The sequence below is a fragment of the Hyla sarda genome, chromosome 6 (assembly GCF_029499605.1).
Source record: "Hyla sarda isolate aHylSar1 chromosome 6, aHylSar1.hap1, whole genome shotgun sequence".
In the NCBI taxonomy this organism is placed as follows: domain Eukaryota; kingdom Metazoa; phylum Chordata; class Amphibia; order Anura; family Hylidae; genus Hyla; species Hyla sarda.
The window spans coordinates 261,978,925-262,004,774 of NC_079194.1; the positions used below are offsets into that span (position 1 = coordinate 261,978,925).

Here is a 25,850-nt window from a genome sequence, read left to right on the forward strand (position 1 = left end):
ATCTTCTGACCCCTATAACTTTTTTATTTTTCCACGTACGGGGCGGTATGAGGGCTCATTTTTTGCGCCGTGATCTGAAGTTTTTATCGGTATGATTTTTGTTTTGATCGGACTTTTTGATAACTTTTTATTCATTTTTTTAATGGTATAAAAAGTGACCAAAATACGCTTTTTTGGACTTTGGAATTTTTTTGCGCGTACGCCATTGGCCGTGTGGTTTAATTAACGATATATTTTTATAGTCCGGACATTTACGCACGCGGCGATACCACATATGTTTATTTATTTATTTTTTTACACTGTTTTATTTTTTTTATGGGAAAAGGGGGGTGATTCAAACTTTTATTAGGGAAGGGGTTAAATGACCTTTATTAACACTTTTTTTTAACTTTTTTTTTTGCAGTGTTATAGGTCCCATAGGGACCTATAACACTGCACACACTGATCTCCTATGCTGATCACTGGCGTGAGGCACGGAGCAGTCATTCGTCGATCGGACACCGAGGAGGCAGGTAAGGGCCCTCCCGGTATCCGGTCAGCTGTTCGGGACGCCGCGATTTCACCGCGGCGATCCCGAACAGCCCGACTGAGCAGCCGGGTCACTTTCAGTTTCACTTTAGAAGCGGCGGTCAGCTTTGACCACCGCTTCTAAAGGGTTAATACTGCACATCGCCGTGATCGGCGATGTGTGGTATTAGCCGCGGGTCCCAGCCGTTGATGAGCGCCGGGACCGACGCGATATGATGCAGGATCGCGGCGCGATCCCGCTTCATATCGCGGGAGCCGGCGCAGGACGTAAATATACGTCCTGCATCGTTAAGGGGTTAAGGACCCGGGGCTTTTTCCGTTTTTTCATTTTCAATTTTTCCTCCTTAACTTTAAAAAATCATAACTCTTAAAAATTTTCACCTAAAATTCTATATGATGGCTTATTTTTTGCGTCACTAATTCTACTTTGTAATGACATTAGTCATTTTACCCAAAAATCTACGGTGAAACTGGAAAAAAAATCAATGTGCGACAAAATTGATGAAAAAAACACTATTTTGTAAAGTTTTGGGGGCTTCCGCTTTTACACAGTACATTTTTCGGTAAAAATGACACCTTATCTTTATTTTGTAGGTCCATATGGTTAAAATGATACCCTACTTATATAGGTTTGATTTTGTATCACTTCAGAAAAAAATCATGAATACATGCAGGAAAATGTATACGTTTAAAATGGTCATTTTCTGAGCCCTATAACTTTTTTATTTTTCTGTGTTCAGGGCGCTATGAGGGCAAATTTTTTGCGCCGTCATCTGAGGTTTTTAGCAGTACCATTTTTGTTCTGATCAGACTTTTTGATCACTTTTTATTCACTTTTTTTGTGGTATAAAAAGTGATCAAAAATGCGCTATTTTGGACTTTGGAATTTTTTTGCGCGTACGCCATTGAAAGAGCGGTTTAAAAAGCAGTATATTTTTATAATTCGGACATTTCCGCACACGGCGATACCACATATGTTTATTTTTATTATTATTTACACTGTGTTTTTTTTTATTCTTGGTAATGCCGGGTGATTCAAACTTTTATTAGGGGAAGGGATAATTGAAAGGGTTAATGATTTTTTTACACTTTTCTTATGCAATATTATAGCTCCTATAGGGGCCTATAACATTGCATTAACTGATCTTTTACACTGATTGATCCATCTCCATAGGAATGGATCAATCAGTGTTTTCGGCGATTGAATGCTCAAGCCTGGATCTCAGGCTTGAAGCATTCATTCGGCGATCGGACAGCACAGGAGAAGGTATAAAGACCTCCTCCTGTGCTACAGCTGTTCGGGATGCCGCGATTATACCGCGGCAATCCCGAACAGCTCCCTGAGCTAACCGGCAAATTTCACTTTCGTTTTTAGCCGCGCGACTCAGCTTTGAGCGCGCGGCTAAAGGGTTAATAGCGCGCGGTACAGCGATCAGTGCCGGGCGCTATTAGAGGCGGGTCCCAGCTTCACTATGACGACGGGCCCGCCGCGATATGATGTGGGGTCACCGTGTGACCCCGCGTTATATCGCAGGACCGGGACCCAGGACGTACCCATACGTCCTGGGTCCTTAAGAGGTTAAGGACCGAAGGTTTTTCCGTTTTTGCATTTTTGTTTTTTCCTCCTTGCCTTTAAAAAATCATAACTCTTTCAATTTTGCACCTAAAAATCCATATGATGGCTTATTTTTTGCGCCACAAATTCTACTTTGTAATGACGTCAGTCATTTTGCCCAAAAATCTACGGTGAAACTGAAAAAAAATCATTGTGCGACAAAATTTTTAAAAAAATGCTGTTTTGTAACAGGGGCTTCCGTTTCTACGTAGTACATTTTTCGGTAAAAATGACACCTTATTTTTATTCTGTAGGTCCATACGATTAAAATGATATCCTACTTATATGGATTTGATTTTGTCGTACTTCTGGAAAAAATCATAACTACATGCAGGAAAATGTATACGTTTAAAATTGTCATCTTCTGACCCCTATAACTTTTTTGTTTTTCCGTGTATGGGGCGGTATGAGGGCTCATTTTTTTTGCGCCGTGATCTGAAGTTTTTAGGGGTACCATTTTTGCATTGATAGGACTTAAGGGGTTTTCAGGGCCTTATTTTATTGTTGGCTTATCTCAGGATATCAATATCTCAAGGGTCAATATCAGTGTGGATCAGGAACCCCTGCTGATCAGCTGTTTGCCAAAGCCACTCACTGACATACACAGAGAATAGAGGCAGACAGCTCTGTACATTGTGTAGTGGCTGATAAAGTGAATGGAAGCTGAACTTTTTTTGCCTTTCTTTGGATCAGTGCAGTAGGGTTATAGTTTTTTTTTTAACCTCATATGTATTAATTTAAACAGATGATTGGCTGGGCGCCAAGTGTCGGACCCCTACCGACCAGATATTGATGATCTTTTCTTAGGGTAGGTCATCAGTGAAAAGTCCTAGAAAAAAAGTGTGGTACTACGGGTTCATTTAGTGTCTCTTTTATTGAGAATTTATCTTTCACTGGACTCTTATTCAGATCAGATATCTTATTAATCCTTGTCAGCAGTGTTAGCAGTAAGTATACCTTTATTTGGTTCCAAACAAATATATATTATCTATAAATATGTCGACATTGGTTACAGAGGTAAGATTTCCCATGACTACAAATTATTCTTACACAGCTCTTGGATATGTATGTACCGTATATACTCGAGTATAAGCCGAGTTTTTCAGCACGATTTTTCATGCTGAAAATGCCCCCCTCGGCTTATACTCGAGTGAACTCTCCGCTGGTTAATCCCTTCTCAGTCGTCTTCAACCTGCGGACCTCCAGATGTTGCAAAACTACAACTCCCAGCATGCCCGGACAGCAATCGGCTGTCCGGGCATGCTGGGAGTTATAGTTTTGAAACCTCTGGAGGTCTGCAGGTTGAAGACCACTGCAGCCTTCGTCATCATTCAGACACCTACGACTTGCCCTCCCCACCGGAAGGTCCCTGCAGCATAGATGGCGGGACCAGCTCACCCTTCCTTCCCACCGAGGGGAGGTGAATAGAAAACTAAAAAGGGGGTGTCTGAATGATGACAAAGGCCGCAGTGGTCTTCAACCTGCAGAACTCCAGAGGTTTCAAAACTACAACTCCCAGCATGCCCGGACAGCCGATGGCGGTGATGATGAAGGGGGGGGGGATGATGACGGGGGTCTGGATGATGACAGGGAGGGATGATGAGATGGGGGGGATGATGTATTTCCCACCCTAGGCTTATAGTCGAGTCAATAACTTTTCCTGGGTTCATGGGGTGAAATTAGGGGCCTCGGCTTATATTCGGGTCGGCTTATACTCGAGTATATACGGTACTCACTACACTTTCAATCTCTAATTCTAGTCCACTTTTACAGCCTTGCTTATACAGGTATTCATAGGTTTCCTCCCATTTACTAAAAATGGATGAACACTATTGTACTACACACAAGCAAATAGCATTAGTCTTACATCCAGAGCATCATCTCTCTGCTTCAAGATGTCCTTCAAGTGAGCAGATAACACATGAACCAGGTCTGCCAGGTCAGAATGAGAGAGCTGACACAACTCCGGCCCTGGCAGAGAGAATATTTTCTGAGGGTCCTGGGTCATCTACGAAGGGAGAAGAAAATAAGTATCAGCAGAGAATGAGTAAAGAAACTGGTCACAAATAAGGAGATCATCAGGTGAAAGGCAAACAGTACCCTAAAAAATATAGCAAATTTACCTCCTGAATTTTCGCTGCCAAGTTGGTTTGAAAATCAAGACTTAGACTACGAATTCCACTTATTATTTCTTCACGACCCTCTCCCTTTAAAGACACCAAGAGAAGAATGTTGGAAGACTTCAATGGAATAAATAACATAAAGATCAAATAGGTCGATAAACGTGGGCTCAGATTTACCAAACTGTGTGAGAGAAAAAAATAGAGTGATTTTCCCACAGCAACCAATCACAGCTCAGGTTTCACTTTACCACAGCTCCTTGGCTGAGCTGTGATTGGTTGTTGTGGGAAAATCTCTCTATTTTTTCTCTCACACAGTTTGATAAATCTGGACCGTGATCTCTAGAGATACATCTGAAGAATGACACATAATATTCAATACACCTTCACCTTAATATACAATAAGAATTCTTATAACCCGAAGCTCTTATCATGGTCAGTTATGTTTAATGCATCTCGTCTGTCTTTGTCTAAATGTTGTTGAGTGATTTTGTTTGTATTTTTGCCAGATAATTTGCATTTAACTTTCATGTTTTACATGGGTTGGAACAGTAGCGTACATAGAAGAAAGCAAGCCCATACAAATAATGAAATGGGCCTTTCATTATTTCCCCCTTTTCAATGACTCATTGCTTAACCCCTTAGGACGCAGGGTTTTTCAGTTTTTGCACTTTCGTTTTTTCCTCCTTACCTTTTAAAAATCATAACCCTTTCAATTTTCCACCTAAAAATCCGTATTATGGCTTATTTTTTGTGTCACCAATTCTACTTTGCAGTGACATTAGTCATTTTACCCAACAATTCACGGCGAAACGGAAAAAAAAATTGTGCGACAAAATCGAAGAAAAAACCCCATTTTGTAACTTTTGGGGGCTTCCGTTTCTACGCAGTGCATATTTCGGTAAAAATGACACCTTATCATTATTCTGTAGGTCCATACGGTTAAAATGATACCCTACTTATATAGGTTTGATTTTTTCGTACTTCTGGAAAAAATCATAACTACATGCAGGAAAATTTATACGTTTAAAAATGTCCTCCTCTGACCCCTATAACTTTTTTATTTTTCCATGTACAGGGTGGTATGAGGGCTCATTTTTTGCGCCGTGATCTGAAGTTTTTATCGGTACCATTTTGTTTTGATCGGACTTTTTGATCACTTTTTATTCATTTTTTAATGGTATAAAAAGTGACCAAAATACGCTTTTTTGGACTTTGAATTTTTTTTTACGTGTACGCCATTGACCGTGCGGTTTAATTAATGATTTTTTTTATAGTTCGGACATTTACGCACACGGCGATACCATATATGTTTATTTTTATTTACACTGTTTTATTTTTTTTTATGGGAAAAGGGGGGTGATTTTTATTAGTGAAGGGGTTAAATGACCTTTATTAACACTTTTTTTTTACTTTTTTTTGTTGTTGCAGTGTTATAGCTCCCATAGGGACCTATAACACTGCACACACTGATCTCTCATGCTGATCACTGGCGTGTATTAACACACCTGTGATCAGTGTTATCGGCGCTTGACTGCTCCTGCCTGGATCTCAGGCACGGAGCAGTCATTCGTCGATCGGACACCGAGGAGGCAGGTAAGGTCCCTTCCGGTGCCCTGTAAGCTGTTCGGGAAGCCGCGATTTCACCGCAGCGGTCCCGAGCAACCCGACTGAGCAGCCGGGTTACTTTCACTTTCACTTCAGAGGCGGCGGTCAGCGATCGGTGATGTCCTGTATTAGCCGCGGGTCCCGGCTGTTCATAGCCGCCAGGACCAACCCGATATGACGCGGGGACACCGCTTGACCCCGCGGCATATCGCGGGAGCCGGCGGAGGACGTAAATATACATCCGTCGTTAAGGGGTTAAAGGGGTACTCCAGTGGAAAAACACTTTTTAAACCAACTGGTGCCAGAAAGTTACATAGATTTGGAAATTACTTCTATTTACAAATCTTAATCCTTTCAGTACTTATCAGCTGCTGTATACTCCACTGGAAGTTCATTTCTTTTTTAATTTCTTTTCTGTCTAACCACAGTGCTCTCTTACACCTCTACCCATGTCAGGAACTGTCCAGAGCAGGAGCAATTTACCATAGCAAACCTCTCCTGCTCTGGACAGTTCCTGATGTGGACAGAGGTGTCAGCAGAGAGCACTGTGGTCAGACAAAAAAAAAAGAATTATACAACTTCCTCTGTAGTATACAGCAGCTGATAAGTACTGGAAGGATTAAGATTTTTACAAAGAAGAAATTTACAAATCTTTCTAACATTCACCAGTGATTTACAAAAAAAATGTTTTCCACCAGAGTACCCCTTCAATGCAGTTTCTTGGAGAGAGGAATTCTGCACAGTTTCTTACCAATAGAAAACGGAAGTTCAACCAAAATAAGAACCCCTCCCGGCCTCCCTCCAAGAGCCCCACAGCAGCTGCATGTCTGCCCCGATGGTATGTACGCCCTTAGGATTGAGAGGAAAAAATGCAGCTTCTCCATTGTTTGTTCCCAGGTTCAGTTTGTTCAGCCATTTTCAAATGACAATAAATATAAGACGGTAATAATCAATCTGTCTCGACTTCCGGTTCCGGCGCGCGTATGAGCGGTCGCACCTAGGAGAGCTCCGCCCCCCCCACCGCTACCAACTCTCCCTCACCGCTTCCATACCGAGGACACGGAGGGCAAAACCTGCGCCCCGGTGTCGGAGTATACCAGCAGCACATGGAGAAGTTTCTCCGCCGGAGCGGAGACCCGGGACCTGACCCCCCTGCCTCACGCGGCTCACAGCACATGGCGTCCCAGAAAATGGCGGCGGCTCCTGAACATGGCCAGGACTTACCACAGACTCAGGTCAGCGGGCAGACTGAGGGGCCGGTAGAAATGGAGGAGCAGGCATCCTTACCTGAGCAGAGGGGAGTGGAGGGGGTCCCGTATACTGACATGGTTGCAGTTGTTGCCCGCATTCTCCTGCCGGAGATCTGAGCCTCAGTGGAGGCGGCCATATCCAGCACCGTGTAGCAGTTGCAGAAGGTGGTCACAGCACATGCCTCACAGCTCACAGAGCTAGAGCAGAGAGTGAGCCGCTTGGAAGATGAAGTTGGTGCCAGTAATGCAACAGTACGATCACTTACCAGATCTAATATTGCCCTTAAAGAGAAAGTTGAGGACTTAGAAAATCGCTCCAGGAGGAGCAATCTACGCATTGTGGGACTACCTGAATCCATTATGCCTAATCAGTTGTCACAATTCTGTGCCAGGGAGCTGCCAGAAGCTCTAGGGCTGCCGGGGCCCTGCATTGTTGAAAGGGCTCACAGAATTGTCCCTCCGCTACATTTGTCTGCGCAGTCCCCTATGGAGGAATCGAAACCCCGACAAGTCATAATCAAATACCTTAATTATGCCGACAAAGAGGTGATTCACCGTACCTTCAAGAAAGCGCAATCTCCATTGCTGATCAGGGGTATCAAGGTGCTCTTATTCGGGAACTATTCCATGGAGGTGGCGAAGCAGCGTAAAGCCTTTTCTGCTGTTTGCTCGTCCCTGGTGCAACAACAAATCCGCTTTATTCTCCAGTATCCTGCAGAACTCAAGATATTTTTCCCCAATGGAAATTTGGAGACTTTCTCTTCACCGGAAGTTGTTGCTGCGAAACTGGCATCCCTACAGCTACAAGACGGCAGTCCACGCCCTCAGCAGAAGAGGCGCAGGACGGACAAGGATAGCAGTGTTCCTGACCCACCGACCTGAATTCCTTCATCGTTATTCTATTTTGCGAAGGTTTTTTTTCCGGTGATGTACCATTGTTAGCCACTTAATGGTGCACCAGGTTTATATTTCTATGTCTCTTAGGAGAAGTGACTGGCCCCGTAGAGAGTTAGTGGGGTCATGGGATTCTTTCCGCTCCAGTTCGATCCATGGACGCTGGGAGTTATTGTTCCACGGTTGTTTTACATATATACTGCCGTTATATGTCATTTATGTTGGGATAGGCCTCATATTTACATCTAGGTTGTTACGCCTAGCGCTCCGGGTCCCCGCTCCTCCCCGGAGCGCGTACGGCGTCTCTCTCTCCGCAGCGCCCCGGTCGGTCCCGCTGACCGGGAGCGCTGCACTGTCATGGCCGTCGGGGATGCGATTCGCACAGCGGGACGCGCCCACTCGCGAGTCGCATCCCAGGTCACTTACCCGTTCCCGTCCCCTGCTGTCATGTGCTGGCGCGCGCGGCTCCGCTCTCTAGGGCGCGCGCGCGCCAGCTCCCTGAGACTTAAAGGGCCAGTGCACCAATGATTGGTGCCTGGCCCAATTAGCTTAATTGGCTTCCATCTGCTCCTTGCCTTTATCTGACCTCCTCCTATGCACTTCCTTGCCGGATCTTGTTGCCTTGTGCCAGTGAAAGCGTTTTGTGTGTCCAAAGCCTGTGTACCAGTAATACTGCTATCCACCCTGACTACGAACCTTGCCGCCTGCCCCCGACCTTCTGCTACGTCCGACCTTGCTTCTGTCTACTCCCTTGTACCGCGCCTATCTTCAGCAGCCAGAGAGGTTGAGCCGTTGCTAGTGGATACGACCTGGTCACTACCGCCGCAGCAAGTCCATCCCGCTTTGCGGCGGGCTCTGGTGAAAACCAGTAGTGACTTAGAACCGGTCCACTAGCACGGTCCACGCCAATCCCTCTCTGGCACAGAGGATCCACCTCCTGCCAGCCGGCATCGTGACAGTAGATCCGGCCATGGATCCCGCTGAAGTTCCTCTGCCTGTTGTCGCCGACCTCCCCACACTGGTCGCCCAGCAAGCCCGACAGATTGCCCAACAAGATCACCAGCTGTCGTACTTGACCACCATGACTCAGCAACTCCAGTCGCAGCTACAGCAGATTCAGTCTCAGCTACAGCAGCAGCAACCATCTCCTCCGCCAGCTCCTGCACCTCTTCCGCAGCGAGTGGCCACTCCTAGCCTCCGCCTGTCCTTGCCGGACAAATTTAATGGGGACTCTAAGTTTTGCCGTGGCTTTCTTTCGCAATGTTCCCTGCATTTGGAGATGATGTCGGATCAGTTTCCTACTGAAAGGTCTAAGGTGGCTTTCGTAGTCAGCCTTCTGTCTGGAAAAGCCCTGTCATGGGCCACACCGCTCTGGGACCGCAATGACCCCGTCACTGCCTCTGTACACTCCTTCTTCTCGGAAATTCGAAGTGTCTTTGAGGAACCTGCCCGAGCCTCTTCTGCTGAGACTGCCCTGTTGAACCTGGTCCAGGGTAATTCTTCCGTTGGCGAGTACGCCATACAATTCCGTACTCTTGCTTCTGAACTTTCCTGGAATAATGAGGCCCTCTGCGCGACCTTTAAAAAAGGCCTATCCAGCAACATTAAAGATGTTCTGGCCGCACGAGATACTCCTACCAACCTGCATGAACTCATTCATCTAGCCACTCGCATTGACATGCGTTTTTCTGAGAGGCATCAAGAGCTCCGCCAGGAAAAAGACTTAGATCTCTGGACACCTCTCCCACAGTCTCCATTGCAATCTGCGCCTAGGCCTCCCGCCGAGGAGGCCATGCAAGTGGATCGGTCTCGCCTGACCCTGGAAGAGAGGAATCGCCGTAAGGAAGAGAATCTTTGTCTGTACTGTGCCAGTACCGAGCATTTCTTGGTGGATTGCCCTATCCGTCCTCCACGCCTGGGAAACGTACGCACGCACCCAGCTCACGTGGGTGTGGCGTCTCTTGGCTCTAACTCTGCTTCTCCACGTCTCACGGTGCCTGTACGGATTTCTTCTTCAGCCAGCTCTTCCCTCTCAGCCGTGGCCTGCCTGGACTCTGGTGCCTCTGGGAATTTTATTCGGGAGTCCTTGGTGAATAAATTCCGCATCCCGGTGACCCGTCTTGTCAAGCCACTCCACATTTCCGCGGTCAACGGAGCCAGGTTGGATTGCACCGTGCGTTTCCGCACGAAGCCCCTCCTAATGTGCATCGGACCTCATCATGAGAAAATTGAGTTTTTGGTCCTCCCCAATTGCACTTCTGAAGTTCTCCTTGGACTACCCTGGCTTCTACACCATTCCCCAACCCTGGATTGGTCCACAGGGGAGATCAAGAGCTGGGGTACCTCTTGCTTCAATGACTGCCTTAAACCGGTTACCAGTACTCCCTGCCGTGACCCTGTGGTTCCTCCTGTATCCGGTCTCCCTAAGGTCGTTATGGACTCTGCCCGCCTTAAGAAGTGCCTCTCCCCCCCTCCCAGTCCAGTCAGGCAAGCCTCGGTGCCTCCTCATGGCCCTCGTCCTGGTGTCACACTGCCCCGTGCCAGGCCTCGCCCTCTGCCCTCCCTCCCCATTCCCACTCCTGCTGTACTGCCTGCCGTTGAGGAATCCCTCCATCCTTTCCCGGTGTCCTCATCCGAGGGGAGGCAGTTACCGGACAAAGAGAAGGGGAGACCTAAGGGGGGGGGTACTGTTACGCCTAGCGCTCCGGGTCCCCGCTCCTCCCCGGAGCGCGTACGGCGTCTCTCTCTCCGCAGCGCCCCGGTCGGTCCCGCTGACCGGGAGCGCTGCACTGTCATGGCCGTCGGGGATGCGATTCGCACAGCGGGACGCGCCCGCTCGCGAGTCGCATCCCAGGTCACTTACCCGTTCCCGTCCCCTGCTGTCATGTGCTGGCGCGCGCGGCTCCGCTCTCTAGGGCGCGCGCGTGCCAGCTCCCTGAGACTTAAAGGGCCAGTGCACCAATGATTGGTGCCTGGCCCAATTAGCTTAATTGGCTTCCATCTGCTCCCTGCCTTTATCTGACCTCCTCCTATGCACTTCCTTGCCGGATCTTGTTGCCTTGTGCCAGTGAAAGCGTTTTGTGTGTCCAAAGCCTGTGTACCAGTAATACTGCTATCCACCCTGACTACGAACCTTGCCGCCTGCCCCCGACCTTCTGCTACGTCCGACCTTGCTTCTGTCTACTCCCTTGTACCGCGCCTATCTTCAGCAGCCAGAGAGGTTGAGCCGTTGCTAGTGGATACGACCTGGTCACTACCGCCGCAGCAAGTCCATCCCGCTTTGCGGCGGGCTCTGGTGAAAACCAGTAGTGACTTAGAACCGGTCCACTAGCACGGTCCACGCCAATCCCTCTCTGGCACAGAGGATCCACCTCCTGCCAGCCGGCATCGTGACATAGGTTCTATTGTGTATATAGTACTTGTCAGCATTTTGCAGTTGCTACTTTCATTATAGCAGTCAGGAATGTTATATTGTACTTTTACTGCCTTCTGCTGTACACAGATATTATGCTCTGGCATAAGGTACCCCTGTTCGGATTTACATGTGTGCCAGGTGGGAACCTGCTATTCCATATGTTACCAGGGCGGTTATGTGTTATTACACAGTTGGGTTGGTTAGTCTGTGGGGGAGGGGGGGGGGAGGTTTGCAGGTTCTATTACACCTGTCTAAGGGGGTAGCGGGGGTGGGGAGGGAGGGACGGAGATCTTCAGGTTCGGGAGCGGCTGTTGGATAGGGAGGGTTAGTGCGCCTCCATTGATACGCGGAAGAAGTGAAGTCCAGAGAGGGGTGTTAGCACTATGATGGAGGAGGTGGGGTTTGAGTGTACTATTTCGCTAATACATAGGTTTCGCTAATACATAGTTTTGTTTTATGTTTGTTTTCTGTCTGTTTGTCCCCTTGAGTCTCGTCTGGTGTTTTTTCCTCTTTCTTTCTTTCTCTGCTTCTACTGCTAGTTTTTTTCTTGGCCTCTGGGCGTCTCTGCTCCGCACGCTCCCCACGGATAACATCTGCTATCATATCACATGACAAATTGTACCCAGTATGAAATTGGTGTCCTGGAATCTTAAGGGACTTAGGTCCCCAGCGAAGCGCCGGATGATCCTGAAGCACCTTAAGAAGCTAGATGTTGATATAGCATTACTGCAGGAAACACATCTAGCTGAGAATGATTTTATCCACATGATACAGATGTGGGTTGGCGAGGTTATGGGGTCTCCTGCTGATAACGGGAAAGCCGGGGTTTTACTGCTCATTCATAAGCGTTTGCAGCATAGTATACTGTCGCAGGAGGCGGACGAACAGGGACGTTTTCTTAGAGTTGTGATGGACACACCTGCTGTTGTTCTGACTATTTACAATGTGTATGGCCCTAATGCTTCTAATACGTCTTTCTTTTCCTCCCTTGAATCGCAATTGTTACAGGATGACTCTCCCAACATCCTGGTTGGTGGGGATCTGAACACGGTGGTGTCCACGAGTGAAGATAGGAGGCGTACTCGCTGCCCACATCCTGATGGCACCAGAGAGGTACACACATTACGTGACATGATTGCTTCCACGGCTGTGACAGAAGTCTGGAGATATTTTAACCCGATGGGCAGGGAATTCACACATTTTTCACATTCACAACAAGCATGGTCCCGTATAGATTACTTTTTAATATCCCGGGGGCTGCTGGCTAGGGTGGAAGACGTCAGTATAGAAGACATAGTGGTGTCGGATCATGCCCCAGTGTGTATGACGTTATTAGAGGTCACTCCTAAGGGCTCAGATATTATATGGCTTTTCCCGGGCTCCCTGGCGTCAGATGCAGACTTTCTAGACAATCTGAGGGGGTGGTGGATAGAGTATGCAGCGACCAATGCTGATTCGCTGGATAGGCCATCGCTATTTTGGGATGCTGCCAAGGCGGTCATCAGAGGCAGAATCATAGCCTATGTGTCGGCAGGGCAAGTTATGCAGAACACTCCCATAGACTGCGGGCGGCTTATAATGAGTTTCTTCAGTCTCCCTCTCAGCTTAATAAGGACTCTTGGGTGGCAGCTAAACAGTCTTTTGAGGCTAGCATGGAGCCATGGGATATTCTTCATAGGAATCAGAAGAAGGTGGACCTTTTTAAGTTTGGGAATAAGTCCGGGAAGCTGTTAGCGAGATTGACCAGGCCACATAGGCAGGGCGAATATATAAAATCGCTGGCGGACGGAGAGGGACAGCTACAGACGGGACCCAAGGAGATACATTCTGTCCTCCAGCAATTTTATGCGGACTTATATGCCAGGGAGGATACTGATAATGAAGGCGGCTGTAGATTCTTGACAGGCTTGCAGCTACCTAATCTGTCCTCTGAGGATAATGAAGTGCTTAACTCACCCATCACCCAGGAGGAGGTTGTTGCTTGTATTAAAGGTCTGAAAAGTGGCAAGGCCCCAGGACCCAATGGTATTGGCAGAGAATTCTATAAGGCGTTAGTGGATGACACTGCTCAACCTTTGACCTCCTTATTTAATGCTATTTTAGGGGGAGATCCCGTTATTCCGTCTAGCAATACTGCATATATAAAGGTCCTTTACAAGTTAGGCAAGCCCCCAGAGAACCCAGGTTTATACAGACCCATTTCTTTAATTAACCAAGACCTTAAACTGTTGGCGAAGATAATGGCGGACCGTCTGGCTCGGTTCTTGCCCTCCTTGTTAGGCTCACACCAAACTGGCTTTGTTAAGGGCCGTTCGGGGGTAGCAAATATCAGATCTGTCTTGGCTGCATTGGAAATTACACATAGGAGGAGATATTGTCCAGACCCGCCCGATCTCCTAGCCATAGACGCCGAAAAGGCATTTGATAATGTCAGCTGGGCGTGGCTGGACAGTGTTCTTGATAAATTTGGGTTTAGAGGGGCATTCAGTACCTTTTTGTCTTCTTTATATGCAGAACCCCGGGCCCGAATCTACACACTGGGTTTTCTATCTGATAATGTCAGGTTAGAGAAGAGGGCTCGACAGGGGCGCCCCCTGTCGCCCCTTTTATTTGATCTGGCCCTAGAACCATTGGCAGTCTATCTAATGCAGTCCACTGTTTATACAGATATTGGGGGTAGGTGATCAAGAGGTGAAATTAGCGTGTTTCGCTGAAGATATGATATTATTTATGGGATCCCCAATTCTCAACTAGGGAAGGTCCTGGATCTTCTTCGCAAATTTGGCCGATACTCTGGCTATAAGGTTAATGCGTCCAAGTGCCAGTTATTGTATCTGAGAACGGGCAATCACAAATCTACGGGTGATTTGGGGGTGGAAGTGGCGCATAACTACATCATGTATTTAGGGGTTAAGGTAGGTAATAATCCGTCTTCCCTATATAAACTAAACTATATGCCTCTCTTTAAACGTATAGAGCAGGAACTAATTAGATGGCAATCTCTACCGTTAACCCTCTTTGGCAGAGCTCATCTCCTTAAGATGGTGAGCTTCGGGAGATTGCTCTATCCCTTACAAATGATACCCCTGTTATTTAGACATGTGGACGTATCCAGGTTGCAGTCAGCCTTTACTAATTTTCTTTGGAGGGGGAAAAGACCGCGAATAGCTTTTAGAAAGTTGTGCCTTCCACTTCATGAAGGAGGTATCCAGTTGCCCGATCTGCGCTTATACAATCTAGCGGCGTTGTTGCGCCACTCCAGAGACTGGCTACAGGGTACATCTTGGTTCTCTAACATGAGACTCGAACGGGCCTTGGCGGCCCCTTGGGATCTTAGCGCTCTGTTGCATGTACCATACTCAGCCCTCCCGAACCCAATTAAGACAAATCTCCTCCTCAAAGACACTGTCGCGGCATGGAAGGCGATCAGAAAAATATACGCCCTTCCCTACATTATGTCCAGCCTATTGCCTCTCTGGGACTCACCTTCATTCCCTCAGGGTGTGGGCAGAGGCGCTTTTCAGGTATGGAAGACTAAGGGTATTTCGCTTGTGGATCAATTGTTTTCTGATGACGGAGGAGGTGTGCTCACATGGGAGGCCCTGAAACATCGCTTTGATCTCCCACATGGGCATTACTTGCAGTATCTCCAGGTGAGCTCCTATGTGACCAACCTCCCCAGGAGTGAGGAATATATATCCAGGGAAGCGGTATTCTGTACCTTGCTGAATTTGCATTCGGACAGACTTTCTCTGTCAACATTATACCTCACACTCAAACAGGCCTCCTTACATGCTCTGGCCAATTCCTTGTTCACGGCATGGGAGGAGGAACTTGGCATCACTGATGCACGTCATAAATTGTTGGCAGGATTGACGCAGGTAAGGAGAGCAATTCTAAATGAGTCCTGGAGGGAGATGCATTTCTGCATTTTACATAGAGCTACATATGCCTTTAACCTTTCGTATAGTGACGCCCCTGCACATTATCTTAGAAGTTGCCCCAAATGTGGTCTGGCCAAGGCCTCTCTCCTACATGCTCTTTGGGAGTGCTCATTCTTGACAACGTTGTGGGAAGAAGTAAGGGCTTATATTGCGAGAGTTTGGAATGTAGATATCGCCCTTACTCCTTTAGCTATGATATTTCATTATGTGCCTCTTTCATCTCAAGAGGACTCTGGGGGTCCGATAATGGCAATCAGAGGGGTTCATCTTATGTTATTGGCCACAGTGAAAAGTTTATTGAGAAAATGGTTGCTGAGAGATCCTCCGACGCTTGCGCAGGTGATTGAAATTATGAAGATCCTATTGTTTATTGATAGATTGGATACACTGAGGGATACGGAAAAGAGAGCAGGCAAATTTTTCAAAACTTGGCAACTGTTCATGGAGTATGCTTACGCACCCAGTGAGCTACCTGATCTGATGAAGGAGTTTGTAGACTCCTCATGGTATTGCAGGGCAAACATTAGTGGCTCGCTGGGTGGTCTTAAAGTTACATAGTCGGTGGAGGGGCGGGGCGGACGTGCTGAGAGGCTCTTCTTCATCTCTTCTATCTTTTCTTTGCTTTCTTTCTTTCTTTTTCGCTACTTCTTTTCTACCTCTTTTCCCCAGGTAATTGTTCTATGTTCATCATGGGATCTTATTTCTACCCTTGCTTGTGATGTTTGTCTATAGTGTTGTCTGTTGTAGTTCAGTTGGTACATGAGGTCCAACGATCTCGACATGGCTGAGTGGGGAGATTCTTGTGGTTAGGGAGCTCGCGGAGCAGCGACTAATATCCTGTATAGGCATGGATTGAAATGTTCCTGTATTAGTACGGGATATATTTGTTACATTGATACTGAGGCGTTATGCTACTGTCTAGTTGATGATACCAGCCTATCGGGCTAACAAATGGCTACCAATGGGCTTACCATGACTCGAAGAAGATATCGCTGTATTCCATGAGTCATAGGCTTAGATCCATCGTATCCTAACATGCAATTCTGTGTCTGAATATGTGTTAGAAATGTTTTGTTGCTGCTACTGATGTGCTACGACTACTATTTTTACTTTTGTGATGTTCTGCTCTGCTCAGTGACTTTGCTGTATTGTATGTACATTGTTCTGTTGTTTATATGAAAACTTTAATAAAACATTGTTTAAATTTTTTTTTTTAAATCAATCTGTCTCAATGCTTTTAGTTACCTGAACAGCAGCTCCAAGCATCAGTGATATCATCTTCTCCATCTCCTGTATGGAGGCATCTACATGAAGATGTAGTACATATTGTATACATTTATATACAGTACTGGTAATTTATAGTTATGTATATTACGTTCCTAAGACCGGCAGAGTGCCAACTGACCTGAAACCGGGTCCTGGGAGATGAGATGGGTGTCTGGTAGTGACATAAGGATCAGTTGCTGAAGTTCATCCTAGAACAAATAATAATGGTCATGTGTAGTACATACAGTATGATGTGTGCAATACAGGAGTGTACTGTAGCAGCCATTCCACATACATCATGTATTTGTGTTAGTCTACATAACATCACTTCTTCGCACATCATACTGTTGTCTTTAGGACCCACCCTATGACTCATTGCTCTTTTTTGTATTTGCTAAAAATATTCTGAGTGAACCAGGGGGTTTTCTTCTGTCAGTCCAGTGGGATACAAATGCTTATCTCCCCCAATGGACGATGCACAACAACAGTGAGTACCACTATAATAGTGCAAAAAGTTCCCTTGCCCTTCCATCTATTACCCCCCTCCGTGTTCACCTACCTCATAATAAGATCGCAGTCTCATTTTCAGGCCATGGAGATCAACATTTCCATGGTACAGACGGGAGTCACTAATAAAGAGACAATGATTGTTATGATTAGATCCTGTCCAACATTTCTATTTTGGTGTTGTGGTGCAATACATAGCTCCTGCACCAAATTGGTATAGTAATCTTAAAGGGGTACTCCCGTGGAAAACTTTTTTTTTAAATCAACTGGTGCCAGAAAGTTAAACAGATTTGTAAATTAATACAGAGAAAAGGCGTGTGTATCGGCGCACAATAATGAGAATGAAAAGTGGGTTAATGTACTTACAACTAAGGTATTCAAGAAGGTGGATTAATGATAGTAGGATATTCGGCTGCAGTGGGTACTCAAGAAGATACACTGATTAAATAGGCTTAGTTCAAGTAATAGTCGAGGTAAAGGTCTCCTTTAAAGAACAGATAACAATAATGATGATGAGCGTGAAGTAATTCTACAGTACACGTGACACTCGATGTAGTTGATAGATCCAGAACTCACATCAAAGCAGAATACTGTTATATTCTTCCTACCTTATCAATGTTGTACCACAGGCTTCAAAAGCTCGATTTGATACAATATAGCGTTATTGGTGTTTCCACGATTTGTAGCAGTAAATAGGAGATCCTTCAGGGCAGCTCTCACTGAGCACACTGTGTCGATATCTGGTTCTAGTCGCTCTGCTTAGCGGTCCCTCCTGTTCTACGATCCCACGGAGTAGAGGTCCTAGGGGGTAGCGGGGGTATATCCTGATAGCAGAGTTCCAGGAGATGGTAGTGGATGTCCGGATAGTCAGCGGGTGTATGCACCGGGAGATCTGCTCCGGCCGGAAGCGTCTCACCGGTGCTACCACGCTGTCAGGTAGTTCAAAATTCACTGTAGTCTGTGGACTGCTACGTGACGTCACGGATTACAGCAGGGCACAGGGGCCAAAACAATGATCAAACGCGTTTCTGTATCTATCAACTATATCGAGTGTCACGTGTACTGTAGAATTACTTCACGCTCATCATCATTATTATTATCGTTATCTGTACTTTAAAGGAGACCTTTACCACGACTATTACTTGAACAAAGCCTATTATATCTGTGTATCTTCTTGAGTACCCACTGCAGCCGAATATCCTACTATCATTAATCCACCTACTCGAATACCTTAGTTGTAAGTACATTAACCCACTTTTCATTCTCATTATTGTGCGCCGATACACACGCTTTTTCTCTGTATTAGTTTTATATATCTTGGATGGAGACTAGCCAGGATCCACAGCTGTGTATCTAGGTGGCCTTTAAGGGAACCATTCCAGCGCTAGTATTATTCTATCTATCAACAGATTTGTAAATGACTTTTATTAAAAAAATCTTAATCCTTCCAGTACTTATTAGCTGTGCTTAATACTACAGAGGAAATGGTTTTCTTTTTGGAACACAGAGCTCTCTGCTGACATAATGACCACAGTGCTCTCTGCTGACATCTCTGTCCATTTTAAGAACTGTCCAGAGCTGAAGAAAATCCCCATAACAAACATATGCTGCTCTGGACAGTTCCTAAAATAGACAAAGATGTCAGCAGAGAGCACTGTGGTCATGATGTCAGCAGAGAGCTCTGTGTTCCAAAAAGAAAAAAATTTCCTCTGTAGTATGCAGACCCTAAAAAGTACTGGAAAAGATTTTTTAATAGAAGTCATTTACTAATCTGTTTAACTTTCTGGTACCAGTTGATTTAAAAAAAAAGTTTTCCACGGGATACCCCTTTAAAGCTCTATTTTTTACATTGAATAGAAAAAAAACATTATGGCTGCATCTCTTACATATAACTCATGATGTAGTGCAGGGAGCATCCTGTAGTCAACTGCATGTACTCTCTAAGGGGATCTTTCATAGGAGATGGTGGTCCACAGTCAAACGCTCGAGATTGCTCGAAGGTTCGAATCTGAAGTTTGAGAAAAGAATAAAATGACGGTTATTAAATAATAACATTATTAGAGGGGTTATCTGAGAGAGAATAATTGCAGGAGAAATACATCCTCCACTGATCCAATGGCAATGCTCCAATGGTTGCATGCCAAATTTTATGTACATTACAGTAGCAACAATGCACCATATTGGAATGAGATTGCTGCAGCCTTCTAGTGGCATCAGGGGCATTATCATTTTCTGTCTGACCACAGTGCTCTCTGCTGACACCTCTGTCCATGTCAGGAACTGTGCAGAGTAGGAGCAAATCCCCATAGCAAACCTATCCTGCTCTGGACAGTTCCTGACATGGACAGAGGTGTCAGCAGAGAGCACTGTGGTCAGACAGAAATTAAAAAAGAAAAGAACTAAAGTCTACAGCAGCTGATAAGTACTGGACGGATTAAGATTATTAAATAGAAGTAATTTACAAATCTGTATAACTTTCTGGCACCAGTTACGTTTTCCACCAGAGTACCCCTTTAAGTTGATGCCACTTAGGCCCCATTGACATCATATTTTGGTGCTACTTCAGAATACCTTAAAAAGGGTATCCTGGTGTATGGCATGGCAGGCCAATTTATTGTAAAACTAGTAGTGACTACATTTAGTTTGTTTTCCAAAAATATATATATTTTTTGTGGCAACCAAATGCTCACTAAACCATGCTTATAAGTCCTGAGGAAAAAAGTATACAATTAGAAAAATAGACTGAACATATGCTGTAAAATACTTTGGAAAACTATTTTGAATTAATGGGGTCTTAATCGAAGAATGTTTAATGAATTCTATTAAAAAAAATACATAAATACCATTTCCAACACACAAGAATCACTCGGCACAGCTGAATGCAGTTAATACCCTCTTGGAGCGATAGCGTATTTCTTATTCAACGCAGCAAATAGAGACTGATGGTGCTCGCTGGTACATAGCATACAGTGGGGATCAAAAGTTTGATAAAAATTTGTATTAATGTGCATAAAGAAGCCAAGGAAAGATGGAAAAATCTCCAAAAGGCATCAAATTACAGATTAGACATTCAACAAAAGTTAGATTTTATTTCCATCATTTACACTTTCAAAATAACAGAAAACAAAAAAATGGCATCTGCAAAAGTTTGAGCACCCTGCAAAATTTATGGCATGCACTGCCCCCTTTGCAAAGCTGAGACCTGCCAGTGTCATGGATTGTTCTCAATCATCATATAGGAAGACCAGGTGATGTAAATCTCAAAGGTTATAAATGCCCAGACTCATCTGACCTTGCCCCAACAATCAGCACTAGAGTTGAGCGAACTTACAGTAAATTGGCTCGAAGCGAACCTCGTAGCTCGGCTGTTGATTACTTTAGTCTGCGTAAATTAGTTTAGCTTTTCAAGGGCTCTGGTTGCCTGGAAAAGTCCGGGATGACAGTTTTAAGTTTCCCAGGTCTGTATCCACCTTTTCCAGGCAACTGGAGCCCTTGAAAAGCTGAACTAATTTACGCAGACTAAAGTAATCAACAGCCAAGCTGCGAGGTTCACTGCGAGCCAATTTACTGTAAGTTCACTCAACTCTAATCTGCACCATGGGTTCTTCTAAGCAGTTGTCTAGAAATCTGAAACTGAAAATAGTTGACGCTCACAAAGCTGGAGAAGGCTATAAGAAGATAGCAAAATGTTTTCAAATGTCAATATCCTCTGTTCGGAATGTAGTTAAGAAATGGCAGTCATCAGGAACAGTGGAAGTTAAAGCAAGATCTGGAAGACCAAGAAAAATACCAGACAGAACAGCTCACAGGATTGTGAGAAAAACTATTCAAAACCCATGTTTGACTGCACAATCCCTCCAGAAAGATCTGGCAGACACTGGAGTTGTGGTACACTATTCCACTATAAAGAGATACTTGTACAAATATGGTCTTCATGGAAGAGTCATCAGAAGAAAACCTCTTCTACGTCCTCACCACAAAAATCAGCGTTTGAACTTTGCAAATGAACATATAGACAAGCCTGATGCATTTTGGAAACAAGTTCTGTGGACCGATGAGTAGAGATGAGCGAACTTACAGTAAATTCGATTCGTCATGAACTTCTCGGCTCGGCAGTTGATGACTTTTCCTGAATAAATTAGTTCAGCTTTCAGGTGGTCCGGTGGGCTGAAAAAGGTGGATACAGTCCTAGGAGACTCTTTCCTAGGAATGTATCCATCTTTTCCAGCCCACCGGAGCACCTGAAGGCTGAACTAATTTACACAGGAAAAGTCATCAACTGCCAAGCCGAGAAGTTTGTGATGAATCGAATTTACTGTAAGTTCGCTCATCTCTACCGATGAGGTTAAAATTTTAATTTTTGGCCGGAATGAGCAAAGGTACGTTTGGAGAAGAAGGGGAACAGAATTTAATGAAAAGAACCTCTGTCCAACTGTTAAGCATGGGGTGGATCAATCATGCTTTGGGGTTGTATTGCAGCCAGTGGCACAGGGAACATCTCACGAGTAGAAGGAAAAATGGATTCAATAAAACTTCAGCAAATTTTGGATGCTAACTTGATTCCATCTGTGAAAAAGCAGAAGTTAAAGAGAGGATGGCTTCTACAAATAGATAATGATCCTAAACACACCTCGAAATCCACGCGGGGGGGGGGGGGGGGGGTTACCCAAACTGTGCCCAAACTTTTGATCCCCACTGTAAGTCCATCAAATAACTCCTAGATAAGAAATGAAACCAGGGCATTTACCGCAGTCTAGATGATATTCTTTATTTCATACGTAGAAAAACATTAAATAACAGATAAGGGACGGACAGGATTAGGCATTTGCGGGGGTAGTTCCACTGCGCGACAGTTGACGTTTTTTATCTGTTATTTAATGCTTTTCTATGTATGAAATAAAGAAGAATATCATCTTGACTGCGGTGAATGCCCTGATTTCATTTCTTATCTAGAAGTCATAAATACCATTTGTTCGTCATTTTTGGAGTTATACATATTCAGCTGCAGAGCTGTTTGGAATTTTATCAGGCTCACAAGCCATATATGATATTGCAATGGGGCTCTTGTAAGCAATGGAACCCACCACCATTTTTAAGGGAACCTGTCACCACTGTGGCTGTAAGCATGGTGAGTATACAGAAGCTTACATTAGACATCTGAAGGAAAAAAAATGCAACACTGGGGGCTACTGACAGTCTTGAGAAGAGCATGCTGCTCAGTTAGTGGGGTAGACATGGAGGGTGAAGACATCCATCACGAGGAACAGAAAAGTAGGTTGGATAATGTAGTTAGAGGGACTAGAACGGGTTTCAAAAAAGGAAGGTTACTCTGTGGTTCCACTCAAAATTGGGGTACAATTTTTATTGGGGTACAAACTGTGTTCTGCAGATAATATGCCTCTGAATGGAAGGGGGGAATCTGGAAGGGTGGCAGAGTATTTAAACTACGGATGTGGAGGAGGGACAGAGCAGAAAATCAAGCAGATAATAAAATGCAGATAGGTTATAGAGTGGCCAAAATATAATGGTGGGTGGAGAAGAGTCCTGTGGGGGTAGGTAAGAGCAGTGGATAAGGAGATCCATGTGTTACAAACCATCAGTGTAAACAAATGTACCCATAATAACTCAATAAATCACATTACTAATATTGAAAGTGTAAAACTAGATGGCAAATTAAAGGGGTACTCTGCCCCTAGATTTTACCGTGATCTCCATGCATCACGAGCATTCTAAACAGTATGTTTAGAGTGCTGGGTTCCCACTGCAGGGGTCGTGACATCACGCCCCCTCCAATAGACATGAATGGAGGGGGCATGGTGTGACGTCACGACCCCCGCCACGGGAACCCAGCATTCTAAATATACTGTGGGACCCCAGCGATCAGACATCTTATCCTTTATCCTTTGGATAGGAGATAAGATGTCTAGGGGTGGAGTACCCCTTTAAAGTGCATGTTCACAAATGCCAAAAGTCTAGTAAGGAAAATGAATATTATGGCCTTGATACTGGAGAATTACATTGATGAAGTTAGTGCCACTAGACATGGCTGGACTCCTCACATGACTGGGCTGTCAATCTGCAGGGGTTTACACTGTCTTATAAGGATAGAGTGAACAGGAAAGGTGGAGGAGTATGTCTGTATGTTAGAAGTGGTATGAAAGTCAGTGTGAATGATTTAATAGTGGGTGATGATTGTTAGGGTGTGGAATCATTGTCGATAGAATTACAAAGGGAGGTAAAAAGTGAAAAAAAAAATTTCGGTATAATAAGGTCAGCTGCATACAGAAATAGTGAGGGCTGCAGGTGGTTACAGTGATAATAAAGGGAGATTTTAACTATCCAGATACTTATCGGGGCAAAAATATCTTAATTTGTTGCAGGATAATTTTATGGGCCAGTTTGTGGAGGACCCAACAAGCTATCATAGGCTGTTGGATCTGGTCATTTCTAGGTTCACACAGCGTGAAATTACGTATTTTATTTTATAAGCTGATTTATGTCTATACATATTTGACTACTCCTAGGGCTGGGGCTGCCTGGCTAACTATCTACCTAGCAACCTAACTACCTACCTACCTAGCAAGTTACCTACCTACCTGAATACCTACCTGGCTACCTAGCTACTTACCTACCTAGCGTGCTACCTACCTACCTGACTACCTACATTGCTGAGAAACTTGCACTATTTGTACAGTTGACATTTTGGGGCTGAGGAACCAATTATCAGTTTTCCATAACGTTATGGACTAAGAATACAATGGTTTCGGGGCTCCAGTACCAATTAACAGTTTTCCATAGCTGCAGTGTTTCTAACTGCAAAACTACAACTTTCAGCATGCTTAGACAGCAAAAGGCTGTCTGGGCATGCTGGGAGTTGTCATTTTGTGACATCCTGGTTGGGAAACACTGCTCCCCCCCCCCCCTCCATCACAGTGTTTCCCAACAAGAATGTTGCAAAACTACAACTCCCAGCATGCCTCGACAGCCTTAAGCTGTCGGGGCATGCTGAGAGTTGTAGTTTTGCATCATCTGGAACAACCAGGGTTGCATCATCTGGAACAACTCTGAAACACTGGTATGAAGCGGCAACACTGTGTGAAGTTGTCTTTCCCAACCAGGATGTTCCAAAACTACAAATCCCAGCAAGCTCAGACAGCCTTTAGCTGTTTGGGAATGCTGGGACTTGTAGTTTTTCAACATCCTGGCTACACATCTCCACAACTGCATTTGTACAGATCCCCATGGCGTCATCTAAAGATCCCCCATAACAATGTCATCTACAGATCCCCAATAACAGTATGTCCTCTACAGATCCCCCATAACATGGCATCATCTACAGATCCCCCATAACAGTGTGTCACCTACAGATCCCCTATAACAGTGTGTTATCTACAGATCCTCCATAACAGTGTGTCATCTACAGATCCCCCATAACAGTGTGTCATCTACAGATCCCCCCATAACAGTGTGTCATCTACAGATCCCCCATAAGTTTGTCATCTACAGATCCCCCATAAAAGTCTCATCTACAGATCCCCCATAACAATGTCATTTGCAGGTCCCCTATAACAGTGTCATCTACAGATGCCCATAACTGTATCATGTAGCGATCCCACGTAACATGGCGTCATCTACAGATCACCATAACAATGTAATCTACAGATCACCATAACAGTGTCATCTACAGATCCCCCATAACAGTGTCCTCTACAGATCCCCCATAACAGTGTCATCTACAGACCCCCATAATTGCATCATGTACAGATCCCCATAAAAGTGTGTGATCTACAGATCCCCATAACAATGTCATCTACAGATCCCCCCCATAACAGTGTAATCTACAGATACCCCATAACAGTGTCATCTACAGATACCCCATAACAGTGTAATCTACAGATCCCCGTAACAGTGTCATCTACAGATCACCCATAACAATGTCATTTACAGATCCCCCATAACAGCTTCATCTACAGATCCCCATAACTGCATCATGTACAGATCCCCCATAACATGGCGTCATCTACAGATCCCCCATAACAATGTCCTCTACAGATCCCCCATAACAGTGTCCTCTACAGATCCCCCATAACAGTGTCCTCTACAGATCCCCCATAACAGTGTCATCTACAGAACCCCATAACAGTGTCCAGAAATCCTCCATAACAGTGTCATCTACAGATCCTCATAACTGCATCATGTGCAGATCCCCCAAAACAGTGTGTCATCTACAGATCCCCATAAAAATGTCATCTACAGATCTCCATAACAGTGTTATCTACAGATCCCCCATAACAATGAAATCTACAGATCCCCATAACTGCATCATGTACAGATCACCCATAAAATGGCATCATCTACAGATCCCACATAACAATGTCATCTACAGATCCCCCATATCAGTGTGTCATCTTCAGATCCCCATAACTGCATCATCTACAGATCCCCATAACAATGTGTCACCTACAGATCCCCATAACAGTGTCATCTACTGATCCCCCATAACAGTGTCACCTACAGATCCCCATAACAGTGTCATCTACAGATCACCCATAACAATATCATTTACAGATCCCCCATAACAGTGTCATGTACAGATCCCCATAACTGCATCATGTACAGATCCCCCATAACAATGTCCTCTACAGATCCCCCATAACAGCGTCCTCTACAGATCCCCCATAACAGTGTCCTCTACAGATCCCC

General features: G+C 45.0%; 1 protein-coding gene across 3 annotated transcripts in view; it reads right to left on the bottom strand.

Annotated features, from left to right (window-relative positions):
• CCDC88B (coiled-coil domain containing 88B) overlaps window positions 1-25,850 on the bottom strand; it is a 95,961-nt gene that overhangs the window by 48,615 nt on the left and 21,496 nt on the right. For all 3 annotated transcript variants that reach the window (XM_056527150.1, XM_056527151.1, XM_056527152.1), the window contains exons 2-7: window positions 19,034-19,155; window positions 17,200-17,269; window positions 16,780-16,849; window positions 16,620-16,678; window positions 4,267-4,350; window positions 4,011-4,151 (exon numbers count right to left, since the gene is read on the bottom strand). In XM_056527150.1, coding sequence (XP_056383125.1) covers window positions 4,011-4,151; window positions 4,267-4,350; window positions 16,620-16,678; window positions 16,780-16,849; window positions 17,200-17,269; window positions 19,034-19,155 — 546 coding nt within the window. The remainder of the gene's footprint in view (window positions 1-4,010; window positions 4,152-4,266; window positions 4,351-16,619; window positions 16,679-16,779; window positions 16,850-17,199; window positions 17,270-19,033; window positions 19,156-25,850) is intronic.